At 41.6% G+C, this 20,636-nt stretch overlaps 3 protein-coding genes across 7 annotated transcripts in view; 1 reads left to right on the forward strand and 2 right to left on the reverse strand.

Moving 5' to 3' along the window:
• Positions 1–68: 68 nt before the first annotated feature.
• LOC115201501 (G-protein coupled receptor 4-like) lies at positions 69–3,044 on the reverse strand. 3 transcript variants are annotated; one of them, XM_029765185.1, is made up of 4 exons: positions 2,819–3,044; positions 2,413–2,554; positions 2,277–2,318; positions 69–1,816 (listed from the first exon to the last, which is right to left on the reverse strand). In XM_029765185.1, exon 4 carries the CDS (start codon positions 1,720–1,722, stop codon positions 868–870), a length of 855 nt encoding a protein of 284 aa, XP_029621045.1. In that variant the 5' UTR covers positions 1,723–1,816; positions 2,277–2,318; positions 2,413–2,554; positions 2,819–3,044; the 3' UTR covers positions 69–867. The 3 variants fall into 3 exon arrangements, with proteins under 3 accessions (XP_029621045.1, XP_029621046.1, XP_029621043.1); XM_029765186.1 differs by having other exon boundaries at positions 69–1,811; positions 2,413–3,044; XM_029765183.1 differs by having other exon boundaries at positions 2,413–3,044.
• A 1,271-nt stretch (positions 3,045–4,315) lies between these two features.
• Positions 4,316–6,296, forward strand: LOC115201504 (proteinase-activated receptor 1-like). Its single transcript, XM_029765190.1, has 2 exons — positions 4,316–4,844; positions 5,194–6,296. The coding sequence occupies exon 2, from the start codon at positions 5,223–5,225 to the stop codon at positions 6,156–6,158; it is 936 nt and encodes a 311-aa protein (XP_029621050.1). The 5' UTR covers positions 4,316–4,844; positions 5,194–5,222; the 3' UTR covers positions 6,159–6,296.
• A 954-nt stretch (positions 6,297–7,250) lies between these two features.
• The window catches only part of desi2 (desumoylating isopeptidase 2), a 58,022-nt gene continuing 44,636 nt past the window's right edge, over positions 7,251–20,636 (reverse strand). For all 3 annotated transcript variants that reach the window (XM_029765191.1, XM_029765192.1, XM_029765194.1), the window contains 2 exons: positions 11,321–11,462; positions 7,251–8,268 (listed from right to left, as the gene is read on the reverse strand). In XM_029765191.1, the coding sequence (XP_029621051.1) occupies positions 7,999–8,268; positions 11,321–11,462 (412 nt within the window). In that variant the 3' untranslated portion in view covers positions 7,251–7,998. The remainder of the gene's footprint in view (positions 8,269–11,320; positions 11,463–20,636) is intronic.

Here is a 20,636-nt window from a genome sequence, read left to right on the forward strand (position 1 = left end):
ACTTTCAGTGTCCTCTTTTTAGAGGGCCTCCGGGAGAGAATGGGAACAAAAGAGGAGAAAGAGCGATCTCAAATATCCACATTATCAATTTATTGAAGGAAATAAGTCCATATTTTTCTGAAAAGCTGCAATACAAGCCAAACAAAGATAGTGCAATGCAGAATAGGGCTGTGTACAATACAGTATGTTATGCATTGTATATTAACAAGCAAGGCACGTACTCTTCACATTTTAACTACAACAATAAAAGTAAAGTAGGTTTATTTAAAAAAAAAATGGAACCCCCTTTTTCCTCCCCAATTTTGTGATATCCAATTGCGATCTTGTCTCATTGCTGCAACTCCCCAACGGGCTTGGGAGAGGCAAAGGTCGAGTCATGCATCCTCCGAAACATGACCGGCCAAACCGCACTCCTTAACACACCCGGAAGCCAGCTGCACCAATGTGTCGGAGGAAACACCATTCACTGGCGACCGAAGTCGGCGTGCAGGCGCCCGGGCCGCCACAAGGAGTCGCTAGAGCGTGATGAGCCAAGTAAATCCCCCTGGCCAAACCCTCCCTTAACCTGGACAATGCTGGGACAACTGTGTGCCGCCCCATGGGACTCCCGGTCACGGCCGGTTATGACACAGCCTGGAATCAAACCTGGGTCTGTAGTGACGCCTAAAGCAATGCGATGCAGTGCCGTAGACCACTGCGCCACTCGGGAGGCCCGTAAGGTATAATTTTAACAAAGAAAAGAACAAGGTTAAAGCTCCCAATTCACCGCTTTTTTGACAACGTTTAGATCTGATAATTTTAACAAGGAGTTTATAGGAGTTATACATAGTGAATCATACAGCTACAGTCCATTATCCTGGACCTGTCCTACCTGGAGCCTTCTACTCCACTATCAGTTATGGTCATAGTGTTTGTGACCTGACTCTGCTCCTGGTCACCCATGAGCTTGTCGAAGCAGGGGAAGGCCAGAGTGTCCTTAGCTCCCTTTCTCATGAACACATAGAGTAGAGGATCCACAAGGGGGCTGAAACTCTCAAAGATTGTCCCAATCATCACATCCTTTTGGCATGTTACCGCTGATATCAGATATTGTATGATGAGGGGTAGGAACAGGACTGTGTAATTGCCCAGCACAAGGGCCAGGGTACCAATAATCCGTCTCTGTTCGACAGCTGGCACAGAGATGGAGACGGACAGAGCTTTCAACGTGCCCACAAGGAAGAATACAAGCAGTGGAAAGGGTATGAGGAGGCTAACTGCAAACAAAATAAGTGAAATCTCAGAAGTCGGTGTGAGGTGAAACATGTAGATTTGGATGAAAGGAACCACCCAGATAAAGGAGGACACTATGAGCGAGTATTTGATGTTACGGCGAAAACGGTACCAGAGAGGAAATGCAATCACAAGATATCTCTCGAGAGCAACACATACCATGAAACCAACGCTTGCACTGATACCAAAGAATTCAATCATTGTTGCTATAAATTTCCAGGAAACAGACAGTATGATTGGCCTCATGCAAATCTGAATGAGATCTGCAATAAGAAGGTTGATAACATAGACTGGAGCGATGTGATCAGCTCTGATCAGGAAGTACATGGCATAAATGGACAGACAGATCAGAGGAAAACCAATGGAGAATGTTGTCCACTGTACAATGGTTTCAACGAGGCTGCTATTTGATGCGATGTCATCCGAAATATTGCAGAGGCTTGCGTCCATCCTTGATGGTGCTTGTTGTTGCAGGAACTAGGGAATGGCAGGGTTCTTCAGACTCCAAGTTCAAGGTCCTTAATATTTTCCTGCTGGGCCTACACTAAGAAAAAAAGTGAAATAGCTGGTGTTTTACTCTATAACATTAAGATCCCGGTCATGATTCTTTAAAATAGGTCTAGTTTTGAGCTGCAATATGCATCTTTACTCAAAATCTAAAAGCAATTCCCTTCAAAAGAAACAGGAAGTATGCTCAATATAGTTCTACGTTCTGCGTATTTTTTGTAAAACTGAACATGTAATACAAAATGACCTGTCAAAGTGCAATGTCTATGGACATTAACATTCTTACAATGTGTAAATGTTAGGATACCTTAAACGTCTCTTTTTATGCAATTAACTAATCAATTGAGCCATTATTACGTTTTTTATGAATATCATATAATAGAAAAAAATAAGAAAAACTAAGTCATCACTGCGCATTTCAGTGTTTAACATGTGTAGCACAAGCAAAATTCAAATAGCCCTTTAGCAACCATGTGGATTCTACGGTATGGTCTTACCTGGAGGTTAATTTCGATTAATTGGCGTTTGTCTTGTAGCTCCTATCAAATCAACAAATTATCAGGAAGTGTAAATACAAGTTAGAAACACGCAAAAAAATAGTCCAGTAACTTTTTTTACGGCACAGATACTCACAGATTCTCACGGTGCACACCCAGTGACAATACAGCATGTACATCTGAGCCTTAAATACTGTGAGACAGGAAGTCCACCACTCCAGGATGTCAAATGTCATTGCACAATTTGTGTTAGTACAGCATTTGTCAGTCTTCGATAGCTGATTGGCCAGGGAGATCATATGACATTAATAACAGTGGTTAAAAGACCCCAAACCTAATCCATTCCACACTAAGTTTCTACTTCACTGTATTTCAGAATGACAACAGGAATATTACATCTGACGTATAACATAATACACTTCATGCACACATCTTATAATATGCATACACCATTTTGGGTGAAGAAGCTGTTAGTTTTATATTCACAGACTTGATGTGTTGTAGTACAGGCAGCTACTTGAGAATAAAACAAAAAAACTTACTAGTGATATTCCACCATACTTTTATAGGTCAGTCACAATGTCTAGGTCCATCAGACTTAAAACCAATATGTTGAGACAATGATGAAACGTGCAGTCCGCCGTCACACACAAATGCAACAAACTAAATATTGTGCAAATACTTCAGAAAAATTACTTCCTTGTCACTAATGTTGAAATTGTGGGCTCACATACAGTACCTGTAAAAAGTTTGGAGAAGGGTTTTTCTTCATTTTTACTATTTTCTACATTGTAGAATAATATGGATGACATCAAAACTATGAAAGAACACATATAGAATCATGTAGTAACCAAAAAAAATGTATTAAATAAATCTTTTATATTTGAGATTCTTCAAAGTAGCCACCCTTTGCCTTGATGACAACTTTGCACACTCTTGGCATTCTCTCAACCAGCTTCATGGGGTAGTCACCTGGAATGCATTTCAATTGACAGGTGTGCCTTGTTAAAAGTTAATTTGTGGAATTTCTTTCCTTCTTAATGCGTTTGAACCAATCAGTTGTGTTGTGACAAGTTAGGGGTGGTATACAGAAGATAGTCCTATTTGGTTAAATACCAAGATGTCAAGAACAGCTCATATAAGCAAAGAGAAACGACAGTCACCATTACTTTAAGACATGAAGGTCAGTCAATACAGAAAATCTCAAGAACTTTGAAAGTTTCTTCAAGTGCAGTCGCAAAAATCATCAAGCGCTTTGATGAAACTGGCTCTCATGAGGACCGCCACAGGAAAGGAAGACCCAGAGTTACCTGTGTTGCAGAGGATAAGTTCATTAGAGTTACCAGCCTCAGAAATTGCAGCCCAAATACATGCTTCAGTGTCAGGCCTTCATGGTCGAATTTCTGCAAAGAAACCACCACTGAAGGACACCAAAAATAAGAAGAGTCCTGCTTGGGCCAAGAAACACGAGCAATGGACATTATACCATTGGAAATCCAAATTTGAGATTTTTGGTTCTAAACGCTGTGTCTTTGTGAGATGCAGAGTAGGTGAACGCATGATCTCCGCATGTGTGGTTCCCACCGTGAAGCATGGAGGTGGTGTGATGGTGCTTTGCTGGTGACACTGATTTATTTTAAATTCATGGCCCTCTTAAATAGCATGGCTACCATATCCTTCTACAGCGATACGCCATCCCGTCTGGTTTGTGCTTAGTGGGACTATCATTTGTTTTTCAACAGGACAATGACCCAACACATCTCCAGGCTGTGTAAAGGCTATTTGACCAAAGAGAGTGATGGAGTGCTGCATCAGATGACCTGGCCTCCACAATCACCTAACCTAAACCCAATTTGGGATGAGTTGGACCGAAGAGTGAAGGAAAAACAGCCAACAAGTGCTCAACATATGTGGGAACTCCTTCAAGACTGTTGGAAAAGCATTCCAGGGTTAGGGTTAGGGTTATTTCATAGTTTTGATGTCGTCACTATAACTCTACGATGTAGAACATTTAAAAAAAATTAAGAAAACCCCTTGAATGAGTAGGTGTGTCCAAACTTTTGATTGGTACTGTAGTTCTTTGACAGGGAAGTTCATGAGTTCAACCACTCTTGAGTGTTGTTGGTTAGGATGACTGAGCTTCTTTAAGATTAATTGATGTGTTCCAGGAATGTGTTTAAATGACATCAGTGTCTGTTAGGAGGAACTAGGCCCTGGCTTATAGACTGAGCAAAGTACAAAATGCAAATTGACTCTTTTCATTACCATCAGCATAGCTCAACTGGAACATAGGGAAATGTGAGTCTGTATTGCTTCTGTGAAACCGCTTATCTAGCAGTTCTAGGAAGATAAGTTACCATGCCATTCAGCACCAATAAAACATTTATATAAAAAAGCCAAAAGCAAATCAATCCAATCCATAGCACGGACCTGGTACCAGACGCATCGTCTACTGTGGGGATCATCCAGGTACAGTAATTGACGTTCACCCATCAACAGCAAGGTAAAACACACTGAGGAGGAACTCACAACGCTCTTTCCATGCGGTTCTCTCCAAAGCTACTTCAGGTAAGGCCATGGATTATCTCTGTCTATTTTTGGCAGGGGGAGGCAATACCAAAGGATCTAAATGCTATGGGGATGAATGGAATTCAGGAAACATTTTAAATCTAAAATATCCATGAACACGAGACGGAAATATGTGAGTAGCCTTTAAGCAACGGTTAGACCATGGTCTTAATAAAGAAGACAAGTAGAGAGACATAGAAGTGTTATTGGGAGAATGCCTGTGCTGTTTGTAGCCTAGAATGTACTAAAGGCTGTCACTGACAGACTAAACAAATGTGATATTTAAAATGTTGTACGCATACTCCTTCTAAAGGTATTTAATACATTCTTCCTGTTGCTGTCATTCTAGTGTGTGAAAGATGAGGACACGGTCACAAAATGACTATACCGGTAAATGCAACTAAACACCACAAAAATATATCAGAAACCACCTCAAATGACCAGAACCCCATGGATAAAGATATGAATATAGGGTCTGTTAATAACAACACAAACAACACTGACACTACTTTTGACCGTGTTGCTGAGGTCATTGGCTGGATAACCTTTGCCGTTGGGCTACCTGCCATTGGATTGGCCATTTACACAATGAAGAACCTGGTCAAGGGTCCCAACCCTGTTCCTGTCCATGTCATCAGCCTTCTTGTTTCAGACATTTTCAGTTTCATTGGAAGACCACAGGCTGCCACTGGGAGTATCCTATCGGCTGACACTGCTACCCTGATCTTTTATTTTGGCATCATATCCAACATTACTTTTATGGTTTGCATTGCACAAGAGCGACACCTGCTGGTGGCGTACCCCCAGTGCTACGGCTGCTGCAGCAAGCTTAAACAGTCCTCCATCATCTCCCTGGCTATGTGGGGAGCGCCCTCCGCTGTTCTGGCCCTCGCAGTGTTTAAATACTTGTTCTGGTTTGCAGTGGCCCTTCTCACTCCCTTCCCTTTTCTGTTGTTTTTCTTCCTCGACTCGTGGAGAGCGTTGCTATGTTTCAGGTCAACTTCTACAGCGGAGAAAAAAAGGTCTGTGGGTATACAGGCTGCAATCCTGACCAATTATACCGTGCTGTTTCTTCCCTTCATTCTGAACATTCTGCTCGAGTCGTTGAAGGAGGAAGTACGCTACTTAGGGCTGATTGCCAATCTGTTGCTGTATCTGAGTCCTCTAGTGGACCCGTTCCTCTACATCTTCATGACTAAGGGCCCCAGAGAGGTAGTGGAGTCCTTACTTTGCTGTAAAAATAAGCTGAGCAGGCAGCCAGAGACACAGACTGTGGTTACTCTGTCAGAGACGGTCACCGAGACCCGCCTTTGACTATAAATCAATTCAAATAATAATCGTCCTCTCCTGTTACAATGGTGCTTAGGAATAATTTTTAAATGGTTGTTTGACTTTGATAGATCAATTTCAATAGATTCATCCTCATCATTCAATAAAGTGATGCTACAGAGAGCACTGTTCATGGAGATATTTTTCATTTAAACTCCACAGAGCAATGTGTTCACTAGCCACTAGGGGTCATCACACCTCAGAGGTGTAACAGAAACAGGACTTCCAGGGGAAAAGGCAGATGACAGATATATCTGCGGTGTGTCACTCACGTCACCACCACAGAGTAGATCTAGGGGACTTGGTCCTTTGGTGCCTTGGCTGGTGAAAACATGTCAACACAGAGATCTGAATGAGAAGAGTTGACACTGCCAGCAACCGATCAAGGACCTGGTGGTCTGACAATCTAAGCTACCTCATTCCAAATGGAAAATTCTGGCAAACAGGATTGCGTATCTAGCGTCAAAAAGGCACAGTGAGTAAATATTAAGGATTACATTTAGTAGTTAGCTCTAAATGCCATAGGGCTTTGGAGTTATGAAGGACAGCTCACTTTTCCAGAACTTCTACATTTGACAAAGTTCCATGAAAATCCCCATTGAGGTAGCACATCCTGAGCATGTTGGTCAGTTTCACAGAACATTTATCATCTTGAGAGAAAATACAGTAAGCTTGAATGTAGTTTTTTTTGGAGTCATGAATGGTGGGAAATCTACAGTGTCTCTTTGCTAACATTAAATCAGTCTGGAGCCTTCATATACTGTGGGAAAATATCCTGTTTGGGTAACAACTGCTACTTCAACAGGAAAACTCATGTTAATACAAGTTGAGTGTTGTTCAATAGCCATAGGTACGTGCCAAGTACAATCCCAAACAATGGAGGGCAATCAGATTTCCGTCACAGAGATGTTACTGCAGTCAAGTGCAACAGCAGCAGCCCAGATGGAGGAGGAGGGAGTCCACATACAAATAGGCTGACTCCCTCCTGGCCATTAGAAATGTAATTAAGCTATACTGACATCAGCACCATGCTCAGTAGGGAGAATACCTTTAGTTTATAACTCATTAAAACAACAATTTACGTCATATATTTTCTTTAATAACTTTAAAATGGGATACAAATCTTTTCAGTTACACAGAATACTCTAAAAACAGTGGAAAACATCTAAAGTAAGTTAGTTATTGTAGGTTAAGAAGGAGTCCGCTGCTTCACAAAGAGAGAAACAGGTCAACTATAGAGAAACAGTGCAGAGCTCAACGAGCAGGTACAGTAAAAATCTTCAGGCACAGCTGCCACGGGGGTAGACATCAGCTGTGTGTGTTTTAAGAAAAGTGTGGAGGAGTTTGGCCCAGGTGGTAGCTTCTCGGTAATCGTAAAACATACACACACAAACAGGTTGTAAACAAAAGAGGATTAAAAATGCTATATAGAGTGATCAGAAAAGTGTCAGAAAAGCAAAAGAAGCAAAACATATAAAATATTTTTTTAGAGTCCTGAGTATATAAAATAAAGGCCAAGAAAATGAAGAAATGACACAAAACATGATCTGAATGTTGTTTTTCTATGGTGTAAAACAACAGTACTCTGAGCCTGTAGCCATTACCTCAAGGCTGCCAGTCAAGTCAGTGTAGGCGGGACTTCAATGCAGCTGGTGGATGGCAAGTCTCATCAGGAGCGCAGTAGGCAGGGGCGGTGGGTAGGGGGTGGGTTGGGTTTGGGGTAGTGTCTATTGGCAGAGTGGTGTACAGTACAGTAAGCCTGTCCATGTGGGGGGGCCCTGCCGGAGCCTGTCACTGAAGGCGATGGTGAACCCTGAGACTAGTCCTATCGGCGTGGCTGATGTCGGGGAACTCTGGGCAGCCTGGAGGGAGAAGGAGAGGAGAGGGAGGGGGAAGGCATGGAGCTCATGGAGGCCAGAGAGGCGGAGGCGTCCTCTGCCTCCTCCAGCTCCCCCTGCAGTTCCTGGCTGACGCTGGACTGCAGGGCGGCCGGGGTCAGCCACTCCTTGGGAAGGCAGCTCTGCAGGAAGGGCACACAGGAGCTGAAGTAGGCCAGCCGGTTCACCCAGCGCGGGATCTCCCTGCCACACAGGATCTGATGGACAGACAGGAAGAGTGCAGAGTAGAACAGTGAGACATACAGCACTGATACTAGAGTACTGGGCCTTACTGGAAATGGATCTGATGACACTTAGCGGTAAGGCATTTGGCCCTGCTACGCAGGATAGAGCTAATGGTCCTTGAGGTATTAGAATGAACTGCACTAGACTGTATTCAATTGGACCCTTATTCATCTGATGGACTGGGTGCTATTTCAATGTGAAAATAGTGTGTCTGTATCGTCTTGCTAAGTACGGACATCATTACAATGTAATGACTTCATTAATTGACACTAGCCAGGACCATTCATTTTATCACCCCAGTGAATGGACGAGTTTACTTCTGTTCGAGACTCTGACAAAGACATCTGTGTTGAATTGTTATCTGTCCCCTATCACTTCTCTAACACCTATGACATTCTTAGAATTTCTCACATCACAATAAAAATATATTTCCTGTGAAAATAGTGCAACCATAAAAACACTATTTTCAAACCTTGTGGTCCAAAGCGAACACCAAACAACTGACCCAGTAAATGCAGAGAAACACAAATTGCCCTTTCTTTCAAAGCGGTATTAGCTGTAGATGTTTATCTTTAGTCCTCCTGACATCAAATTGAATTATTCCATTTGGGAAAAACCCGGTCTTGGATGGGAAAAGCCTCTGGCTGTGAAAAACAAACCAAGTGTGATAACAGCAGCAGCACTGAGGCATAGAGGAGGAGAATCATTCTGGAGGCCCTGGCCTGATGGGACGGAGCTATAAAATAGCCTTAATGCCACAAACAAGCCTGCTATGATGGGCTTCAATTGTGCATGGGTTAACATCCTTGTGAGCAGTGACATTCATGTTCTCAACTGCACAATGTGATTGTGAGGTTGTTAGTCTTTGCCTACATTTCACATGAAAAGGCAAGACATTGCTCTTGAGGCTTGATGTAGGCTACCAATGACAGACATACATATGTCTATATAGGCTTCCCATGAGAACTAGGCCACCAATCAGTGGACTGATTCTCCACGGTTGAGTAATCCGTTTCAGTAGGAATGCTGTGTTCTCCCATACAGTATCTTAATTTTTACAAAAGATCACCTAAAATAGACCACATAGAGAAAAAGACAATTACAGGCTACCATTCTGGATGTAGGATTTCAGTACAGAAACCTTACAGGTCTGAAATAAATAACTGTCACACATAGAGATGGGGATCTGTGGTGGACTTTGCAGAGCTAATCCCATTCCAAATTCTCTCTCACAGATTCCTTCACTGTGGAGCAAACGTGCATAATCCCAGGAGCAAATCAGGCTGGCAGAAAATGAAACTGTCAAACAGATACTTCCCACACAACAAGGAAGGGAGAGAAGCGCTGTATGCCTGAGGCAGACCGGGGGAGGACATTCCCATTCTATTCCTGAACAATTATATCATCCAATAGGGAGAGGACTCTACAACAAGAGTACATATCTAGGCTATGCATAGATACATCTTGAATAATGATTTGCTTACATTAAACACATCATTTTTTGGGGGGGGGGAATTGTAAATGACTAGAAACAACGCTCTGACTCAGTCTACACAATATAGCCATACATTGTCATACTAGACGTGTGTGGTTGTAGAAGTGTTAACAAGACAATGAGGTAACTGAGTGTTTCAACACTTCAGGAGGAGGAGGAGCTGGTTTCACTGTAAATATGTTCTTATTTAGAGTGTCATCAGGCCCACTTCATTTGCCTTCCAAATGCAGAGACATTATCAGTGTCAGAGACATCAAAGACTATCTGGAGTATTAGTTACCTCCCTCTTCGCCGTCCCCAGGAAACACACTCACACATACTTCACAGCTCAAGATGGCCCCTAACAGACAGGAACCACCACAGAAGTGAATATCCACTGCATTAGTGCAGTGTTTCATTATAAAGATGGGAATCAACAAGACCAAGGGGTGTAAATGATGGGAGAAGGCAGAATGCTTGGTAAGAATTGACAATTAGCCTAACTTCCTCTCTCAGAACAATTTGGGTTGATTACATTGGGTTCTCTGAGGAAATCATTTAATTTTTATTTTATTTCACCTTTATTTAACCAGGTAGGCTAGTTGAGAACAAGTTCTCATTTGCAACTGCGACCTGGCCAAGATAAAGTATAGCAATTCGACACATAAACAGAGTTACACAATGGAATAAACAAACATACAGTCAATAATACAGTAGAAAAAAAAGAAAACATTTAACTATGCAAGGAATTCTATTCACACAGTCACATTGTAAAATAGCACAGAGCAAATGTTATGGTAAGCTTCATTTCTCTTCCAAGGAGGATGTTACTTTAGTAAGCATGAGACCAAAGCCCAGAGAAGGGAAGAGCCCCCGTCTCCAGGGGTAACCTGAACCTATGCATTGTGTGAGCATGCATGTGTGTGAGAATGAGTGTGTCTGTAGGTGTTTGCTAGTAGGCGTGTGTGTTGTATTTGCAAATGTAGGTGTATGAGTCAGGAGGAGTTTCTGTCAGTGGTGTATGACAGGCCTGGCAGCTGGGGCAGTGTGTCTGGGCTTGTAGCAGAGCTCTCTAATCCCTGTCTGCCACACAGATGCTGGGTGTAATCATACTCATTACTCACCCGCTCCACCAATCTGCTCTAACACTGTACTTATAAACTCATATTGCTTGGCTTCTACTCAATGCACTGAACAAACACAGGTTGAGATATTTGTCGTCTGTCCCGTGGGAGGTGGGGGATTCTCCTTCTCTGCTCTTTGTGAGACTGTTCTAGGCTGGACCAGGCACCTGGCAGGTTCAACGTCAGAGCAAAGTGGCACTACATCCAGGCACCCTGACCTAGAATGCACTAGCCCAGCCCTGGTGACAAGAGGAGTGCTGGGGGGGATGCTTGTCTTATGTGGACCACTGTGACGTACCCTGGACAACGCAGGGATATAGGCCTTTGTCTTTCCTTAAGGAGAGCTTGGGCATAAATAATATATGTACGTGAGTGGGTGAGAGAGAGGGAGCGAGAGAGAGTGGGTATGTTCAGAGCGTCCCTTACCTCCGACAGGGCTGAGGAGAAGTGGTTACAGTTCTTGTGCATGAGGTGGTAGGCGTTTCCCTTGTACTCTTTCCCCAGCTCCTCCATGATGCGCTCCACATCCTCCTCTGTGAAGTCTGTGCTGCCCAGAACAATGGCCTCTCTGATGCCAGGAACAGGATCAACACAGAGAGAAGGTCACTTCTAAGCACATTTTTTCATCATACAAGAAAATGTTTTACATTTTACCACGAGAAATTATAATTGTGAGTATTCAAGATTTTTTGCCGAGCTCAAGGGCAGTTTTGCGGATGTAAAATGTTTCCTAAGACTTCATAATCTACCCTTTGTCATCTTTTAGATAAAAAATGCTACTGTATGCATGGAATCTACACAACAGACCGGCCCATCTGCGCAATGACTACACAGGCAGAGTTCACTTCAATTATAGATGAAGCTCTTCATCTTCACAGAAGTGACTCAGCCTAACCAAAATGAGCCGTGGGGAAGAAGTGGACCACAGTGTTAGCCACTATAGTATCTTTGGAGCATTGCTGTACTAAGACAGGAGCAGCCTCATCACTCAACAACCACCATCATCTGAAGATCACAATCACCTTCATTCACCAAGGACATTTACACACACTGAATTGTACTTGGTGATATGGTGCTGCTCGTGAAGGACAACAGAGTTTATTATATACAAATAAGTAGAGTGCATATAGAGCTATGTAGATAAAGGTAAGTTAAGGAAAAGAGACCTGGAAATGCATGCTGGAGGCATTATGTGAGAGGGCATAACAATAGTAAGGCAACCCCTGGAAATTATTCTATAGTAGATACTGCAAGTTCTTTAAAAAGTAGAACGCCAAAACAATTGCGTCATCCAACCAACATTACTGTGGTGTTTATAGTCTCTCCCAGTAGTATCCTCCTATAGCAGATACACAAACACACAACGTTTATTTAGAACATGTTCTACAGAGACACTCCAGTGCCATGGGGCTGCTTAACTGTCACATTTGCAACCAGAATTTTTTTTTCTCACTCTAGACCTTCACTCCACACACAGTGATGCATACAAAGCTCTCCCACCCTCCATTAGGAAAATCTGACCATAATTCTATCCTCCTGATTCCTGCGAACAAACAAAACCTAAACGCAGGAAGTACCAGTAACACGCTCAATACGGAAGTGGTCAGATGACCCGGATGCTACACTACAGGACTGTTTTGCTAGCACAGACTGGAATATGTTCCGGGATTCATCCAATGGCATTGAGGAGTACACCACCTCAGTCACCGGCTTTATTAATAAGTGCATCGGCGACGTCGTCCCCACAGTGACCGTACAGTGGTTACTCCTTTAAAAGTTGTGTCATACTGCGGCGCATTCTGTGGAACGTCATTTAATTGTTAGCCATTTTTTTCTGTTAATGCAAATTAGTGTTATTGGCATTACCAGAGACGGGGAGGGCACGCGGGAGACTGGGGTTCAATTCCCCGACGGAGAGGAAGGAGTAGGGTGTCCTTGTCAATAAGAATGTGTTCTTAACTGATTCCATATGTGTTATTTCATAGTTTTGATGTCTTTACTATTATTTTACAATGTAGAAAATAGTAAAAATGAAGAAAAATCCTGGAATAAGTATGTGTCCAAATATGGCGCTGTACAACGTGACGGTCGGGAGTAGGCTACAGCATAAGTGATTGGAGGATTCTAAATGAATATCTAAGGGGCATAACATTTCCACACCCTAATTGTAGTGTAACCGAACTTTCAGTTGAGCGTACTAGCCCTTTGCCTTCTCTACCAGAAGTCAATGCTGTTGCTACTGTATGCAACTTCTTGCTAGCTTCTTGTTAGCATAACAAATAACTAGTAAGACATTTTTCGACTTGGGTGTGTTCTTCAATTCAATCTGGAGTACCTGCGCTCATAAATTCAGAGCGTTGTCAAATTGTACGTTTGTAAATTCAGACCGTTTCGCTCTTGGAGCGCACACTAGATGTTCGGGCTGAGGAGTAGGGTTGATTTTAGCGTTCTGGCCTTACAACGGCAGTCAAGCACCCAAGCTAACGTTGGCTAGCTTGCTAGCTACTTCCAGACACAAATGAGACCACTCTGACCATTTTACTCGCCCTAGCAGAGCTGGTTAGGCAGTTTGTGTTAACCAGAGCGATGGTGACTAACTGTGCTGCTGGAAACAATTGAATTACTCTTTTTTGCCGACGTTTACTGACACCGGCCATATTCAATGGGTGTTGAGCGCTTGTAAATGCATTATTCTGCGCTCTGGTACACTCAAGAGTGCTCTGAAATGGGTGTAGATATCAGGATCGAATTTACGAAAGCACCCGAATGTCCATTGACAACGCACAACGACTATGTCATTTAACTAAGCTAAGAATGACTGGAATAATCAAGTCAATAAACATTGGGTAGTTAGCCTATAGTTAATATACTGGCAAGTTTGATGTATAACTACTAACGTTAGGTAGCTAGCTAACATACAGGTACATACTGCTGTAATGATATGCTTTGTGGTACGTAAGGACAGCGTAGATAACAAATTGTCAGCCAACATAATGTGTAAGGTAACTTATTTAAAAGTCATGACTTTATTACATTGAGTAGCAAGCTATCCCTTGGTCGTTAGGGCAAACCTGGTCTGTGATAGGTGGTGGGGTTCACACCTAGCTCGGCTATTAAACTATACTTTAGTAAAGGTTGAATAGTCCATTGTTCAGCTATTAGACCCCCTCCCCAACTTGCAACAAATTGTTGTTACTCCCATCTTGTTCCTCGCATCATTCTGCGCCTGAGTGGCTCGCTTGTGGGCGTGCTGGCAAGGATATGGCGTCAAGAATTCTGCAGAGCAAGTTTGTATGGAGGTCTGGTTATTCACAGGCAAATTGTTATAGGCTATGGAAGTACGTGTCTTTTGTCGAGAGCAAAACTTGTCAACTTTTCTGAAAGCAATTTTTACAGAAGGATGAAATAACACAATATGTCTGTCAGGGAATGCTATTCTGATATGTCAGATGAAGAGTTAGACCAGAAAGTCAGCGCCATTAAGGCAAGGATGCCCCATGCAGGCTTTAGAATGGTCAAAGGAAATTTCAGAGCAATGGGCCATCGTGTACAATGGCAAAGAGTTAGGGAGTCTTTGCAACGTGTAGATGGTGCAGGTATTATTGCCAGAATGATCCAGCTTCGTTGCACAGCTCGGCAAAAATACTCTGTTCCTGTTCCCGTCCAAATTGATACAAATCATAAATTGATTAGGTACTAAGATGTATAAAGATAATTTAACTTTTGTATTGTTACTTATTCGTAGACACATTTTCAATGATGTATGAACTTCGAGTTGGTAATACATATAGTTGAAGTCGGAAGTTTACATACACCTAAGCCAAATACATTAAAACTCAGTTTTTCACAATTCCTGACATTTAATCCAAGTAAAAATTCCCTGTCTTAGGTTAGTTAGGATCACTACTTTATTTTAAGAATGTGAAATGTCAGGATAATAGAGAATTATTTATTTCAGCTTTTATTTCTTTCATCACATTCCCAAGTGGGTCAAAAGTTTACATACACTCAATTAGAGCTGGTGTAACTCAGTCAGGTTTGTAGGCCTCCTTGCTCGCACACGCTTTTTCAGTTCTGCCCACAAATTTATGGGATTGAGGTCAGGGCTTTGTGATGGCCACTCCAATACCTTGACTTTGTTGTCCTTAAGACATTTTGACCCAGCTTTGGCTGTATGCTTGGGGCCATTGTCCATTTGGAAGACACATTTGCGACCAAGCTCTAACTTCCTGACTGATGTCTTGAGATGTTGCTTCAATATATCCACATCATTTTCCATCCTCATGAAGCCATCTATTTTGTGAAGTGCACCAGTACCTCCTGCAGCAAAGCACCCCCACAACATCATGCTGCCACCCCCGTGCTTCACGGTTGGGATGGTGTTCTTCGGCTTGCAAACCTCCCCCTTTTTCCGCCAAACATAACGATGGTCATTATGGCCAAACAGTTCTATTTTTGTTTCATCAGACCAGAGAACATTTCTCCAAAAAGTACAATATTTGTCCCCATGTGCAGTTGCAAACCGTAGTCTGGCTTTCTTATGGCGGTTTTGGAGCAGTGGCTTCTTCCTTGCTGAGCGGCCTTTCAGGTTATGTTGATATAGGACTCATTTTACTGTAGATATAGATACTTTTGTACCTGTTTCCTCCAGCATCTTCACAAGGTCCTTTGCTGTTGTTCTGGGATTGATTTGCACTTTTCGCACCAACGTACATTCATCTCTAGGAGACAGAACACGTCTCCCTCCTGAGCGGTATGACGGCTGCGTGGTGTTTATACTTGCGTACTATTGGTTGTACAGACGAACGTGGTACCTTCAGGCGTTTGGAAATTGCTCCCAAGGATAAACCAAACTTGTGGAGGACTACAACTTGGCTGATTTCTTTTCATTTTCCCATGATGTCAAGCAAAGAGGCACTGAGTTTGAAGGTAGACCTTGAAATACATCCACAGGTACACCTCCAATTGACTCAAATTATGTCAATTAGCCTATCAGAAGCTTCTAAAGCCCTAACATCATTTTCTGGAATTTAAAGGCACAGTCAACTTAGTGTATGTAAACTTATGACCCACTGGAATTGTGATACAGTGAATTATAAGTAAAATAATGTGTTTACAATTGTTGGAAAAATGTCTTGTGTCATGCACAAAGTAGATGTCCTAACCGACTTGCCAAAACTAGAGTTTGATAACAAGAAATTTGTGGAGCGGTTGAAAAACGAGTTTTAATGACTCCAACCTAAGTGTATGTAAACTTCCGACTTCAACTGTAAACAATGAAGCAGGTTAATAGGTTAAACACATCACTTTTAATTCCAATGCTTTTTTCCCAAGATACAACATTGTCATCTTTGGCGGTATAGATGGATTTTCAAAGAAGGTAAATATATCATTTTGTATACATATTGCATATTTCCCATCACCTAATGAACAACCACAATACCAGTCTGGTGTTAACCTGTCAAGGTATAGGGGGCAGTATTTTCGATTTCGGATGAAAAGCGTGCCCAGAGTAAACGGCCTAATACTCGGGCCCAGAGTCAAATATTTGCATATTATTAGTAGATTTGGATAGAAAACACCCTGAAGTTTCTAAAACTGTTTGAATGGTGTCTGTGAGTATAACAGAACTCATATGGCAGGCAAAAACCTGAGAAAAATACAGCCAGGAAATGAAAATCTGGTGCCTGTAGTTTTTTCAAGTCATTGCCAATCGAACACAGTGAGTTAGGGTTCATTTTGCACTTCCTAAGGCATCCACTAGATGTCAACAGTCTTTAGAAAGTTGTTTGAGGCGTCTATGATGAACAGAGACCGAACAAGAAGGCTGGGAAGTTGGTGACCCAGGGAAGGACATCAGTTCACTGGTGCGCAATCACGTGAGGTGGTAGCTCTGTTCCAAAACGTTTTTCAAGACAATGGAATCGTCCGGTTGGAATATTACTGAATTTTCACGTTCTAAAGGCCCTAAAGATTGATGCTTTACAACGTTTGACATGTTTGAACGAACGTAAACAGAACTTTTTTTTGTTACTTTTCGTCGTAACATTTTCCTCGCGAGTCCTACATTTTGAGTAGCTTACTGAACGCGCAAACAACATGGAGTTATTTGGACATAAATTATGAACTTTATTGAACAAAGCAACATTTATTGTGGACCTGGGATTCCTGGAGGAAGGATACCTTGACCTGTCGAATTCTATCCACCTCTTCTGTGTGGGATATGTGTTCCTACCTTGTCTGCGGGCAGATCTGCAGCATTTTCAGAGTTGGAATAATCACCCTTTAACTACACATGGTTGATGATATTACTAGTTTATCTAACGTGTCCTGCGTTGCATATAATCGATGCGGTGCCTGTTAATTTATCATTGAATCATAGCCTACTTCGCCAAACGGGTGTTGATTTAAGAAGCGCATTTGCGAAAAAAGCACTGTCGTTGCACCAATGTACCTAACCATAAACATCAATGCCTTTCTTTAAAATCAATAAACAAGTATATATTTTTAAACCTGCATATTTAGTTAATATTGCCAGCTAACATGAAATTGTGTCACATCTCTAGCGTTCATTGCACACAGAGTCAGGGTATATGTAACAGTTTGAGCCGCCTGGCTCGTTGCGAACTAATTTGCCAGAATTTTACGTTATTATTATGACATAACATTGAAGGTTGGGCAATGTAACAGGAATATTTAGACTTAGGGATGCCACCCGTTAGATAAAATACGGAACGGTTCCGTATTTCACTGACAGGAAAAACGTTTTGTTTTCGAGATGATAGTTTCCGGATTCGACCATATTAATGACCTAAGGCTCGTATTTCTGTGTGTTATTATGTTATAATTAAGTCTATGATTTGATAGAGCAGTCTGACTGAGCGGTGGTAGGCAGCAGCAGGCTCATAAGCATTCATTCAAAACAGCACTTTCGTGCGTTTTGCCAGCAGCCCTTTGCAATGCATTGCGCTGTTTATGACTTCAAGCCTATCAACTCCCAAGATGAGGCTGGTGTAACCGATGTGAAATAGCTAGCTAGTTAGCCGGGTGCGCGCTAATAGCGTTTCAAACGTCACTCGCTCTGAGACTTGGAGTGGTTGTTCCCCTTGCTCTGCATGGGTAACGATGCTTCGAGGGTGGCTGTTGTCGATGTGTTCCTGGTTCAAGCCCAGGTAGGAGCGAGGAGAGGGACGGAAGCCATACTGTTACACTGGCAATACTAAAGTGCCTATAAGAACATCCAATAGTCAAAGGTATATGAAATACAAATCGTATAGAGAGAAATAGTCCTATAATTCCTATAATAACTACAACCTAAAACTTCTTACCTGGGAATATTGAAGACTCATGTTAAAAGGAACCACCAGCTTTCATATGTTCTCATGTTCTGAGCAAGGAACTTAAACGTTAGCTTTTTTACATGGCACATATTGCACTTTTACTTTCTTCTCCAACACTTTGTTTTTGCATTATTTAAACCAAATTGAACATGTTTCATTATTTATTTGAGGCTAAATTGATTTTATTGATGTATTATATTAAGTTAAAATAAAAGTGTTCATTCAGTATTGTTGTAATTGTCATTATTACAAATAAATAAATTAAAAAAAATATATATATAAAAAAATAAAAAATATTTTTTTAAAATCGACCGATTAATCGATATAGGCTTTTTTTGGTCATCCAATAATCGGTATTGAAAAATCATAAATCGGTCGACCTCTACTCAGGAGGAAATTTGGCACAATCAAGAGCATCCTGTCGGGCTGTATCACCGCCTGGTACGGCAACTGCTCTGCCCACAACCGCAAGGCTCTCCAGAGGGTAGTGAGGTCTGCACAACTCATCAACGGGGGCAAACTACCTGCCCTCCAAGACACCTAAACCACCCGATGTCACAGGAAGGCCAAAAAGATCAAGGACAACAACCACCCGAGCCACTGCCTGGTCACCCCGCTATCATCCAGAAGGCGAGGTCAGTACAGGTGCATCAAAGCTGGGACCGAGAGACTGAAAAACAGCTTCTATCTCAAGGCCATCAGACTGTTAAACAGCCATCACTAACATTGAGTGGCTGCTGCCAACATACTGACTCAAATCTCTAGCCACTTTAATAATTAAAAATCGGATGTAATAAATATCACTAGTCACTTTAAACAATGCCACTTTATATAATGTTTACATAGCCTACATTACTCATCTCATATGTATATACTGTACTCTATACTGTATACCATCTGCTGCATCTTGCCTACGCCGTTTGGCCATCGCTCATCCATATATTTATATGTACATATTCTTATTCATTCCTTTACACTTGTGTGTATCTGGTAGTTGGTGTGAAATTGTTAGATTACTTGTTAGATATTACTGCATGGTCGGAACTAGAATCACAAGCATTTCGCTACACTCGCATTAACATCTGCTAACCATGTGTATGTGACCAATAACATTTTATTTGATTAATTGTGATGAACTGAGAGAATTAGCAATGTAATTCATTAATCATATGCTGTCTGCCTCTGTTCTTACCTCTTTCCCTTTCTGTCTTCTACACCTCTCTCCCCACCTTGTCTTTCTTCCTCGTTTTATAATGCACACCATAAGTGCATTGAAGTACAGATTGAACTCGTATGTATAATATTACAATTATAATGCATGTTTTATGTATTTATAACACCTGGATAATGAACTTTCAAGAAAGCTTTTCACATTCTCCACTGGTTGAAATTAAGTATCTCATTGAAATACTATCTTGTGTCCTCAGATTAATGCAGATGAAGGGAATTTGATGCAGTCTTTTTTCAAATGTATATATGAATTACAAATCAGCCTTTACTTAAATCATGTTTCTAGTCTATTGCATAGTTACAATGTGTAATCATTGATGTCCCAGGAGCGGTAAACACTGTTGAAGTGTATAATTGTAATACACACATGCAGACACAGCATCATTCAAAGAATGGAGTTTGATACACCTGGTATTGGATATGACAAACAGAATGTCTCAGAGATTCATACCTGAACCGCACCTTTATTTGCCAAGGAAAAGTACATGATCAGCGAATATATTCAATGTACAGGCTACAATGTGGGGGATCTCATGTGTTGTAATAACTACAGTACATGTATATAGGACTTGCATCCTTGGCACAATAAAGTTATTATATTCTACTCTATCCATAGGCTTCATTAATGCATTTCAGACTTGAAGTTGATATAACAACTATGATAGCTGAGGTTCATAGTTTCTGAACTAATATTCTTAACAGCTTCTACCCCCAAGCCATAAGACTGCTGAACAATTAATCAAATGGTCACCGGACTATTTACATTGATCCCCCCAATTGGTTTTGTACACTACTGCTACTCACTGTTTATTATCTATGCAGTCACTTCACCCCTACCTACATGTACAAACTACCTCGACTAACCTGTACCCCCGCACATTGACTCAGTACCGGTGCCCCCTGTATATAGTCTGTGCTCTTATACAGGCAAGTGTATTCATAACATTCTATGTCAGTCCAACTGGGATTTTCCTCTTCTTCCTCCTCCATCACTATCATTATAACAGTGTGCTTCATTGAACATAGCTGTAAAGGCTCGACACTTCAACACGGCATCGTGTCACAAGAAGGCAGTAAATAATGATGACCATTTTAGGGAGCATTATTGTCACAAAATGATTGCAAGATAAAGACAAGAAATTGTCTATGCAGGTTGTCTCTACAACAATTTA

Source organism: Salmo trutta, chromosome 10 (assembly GCF_901001165.1).
Source record: "Salmo trutta chromosome 10, fSalTru1.1, whole genome shotgun sequence".
Classification (NCBI taxonomy): Eukaryota; Metazoa; Chordata; class Actinopteri; order Salmoniformes; family Salmonidae; genus Salmo; species Salmo trutta.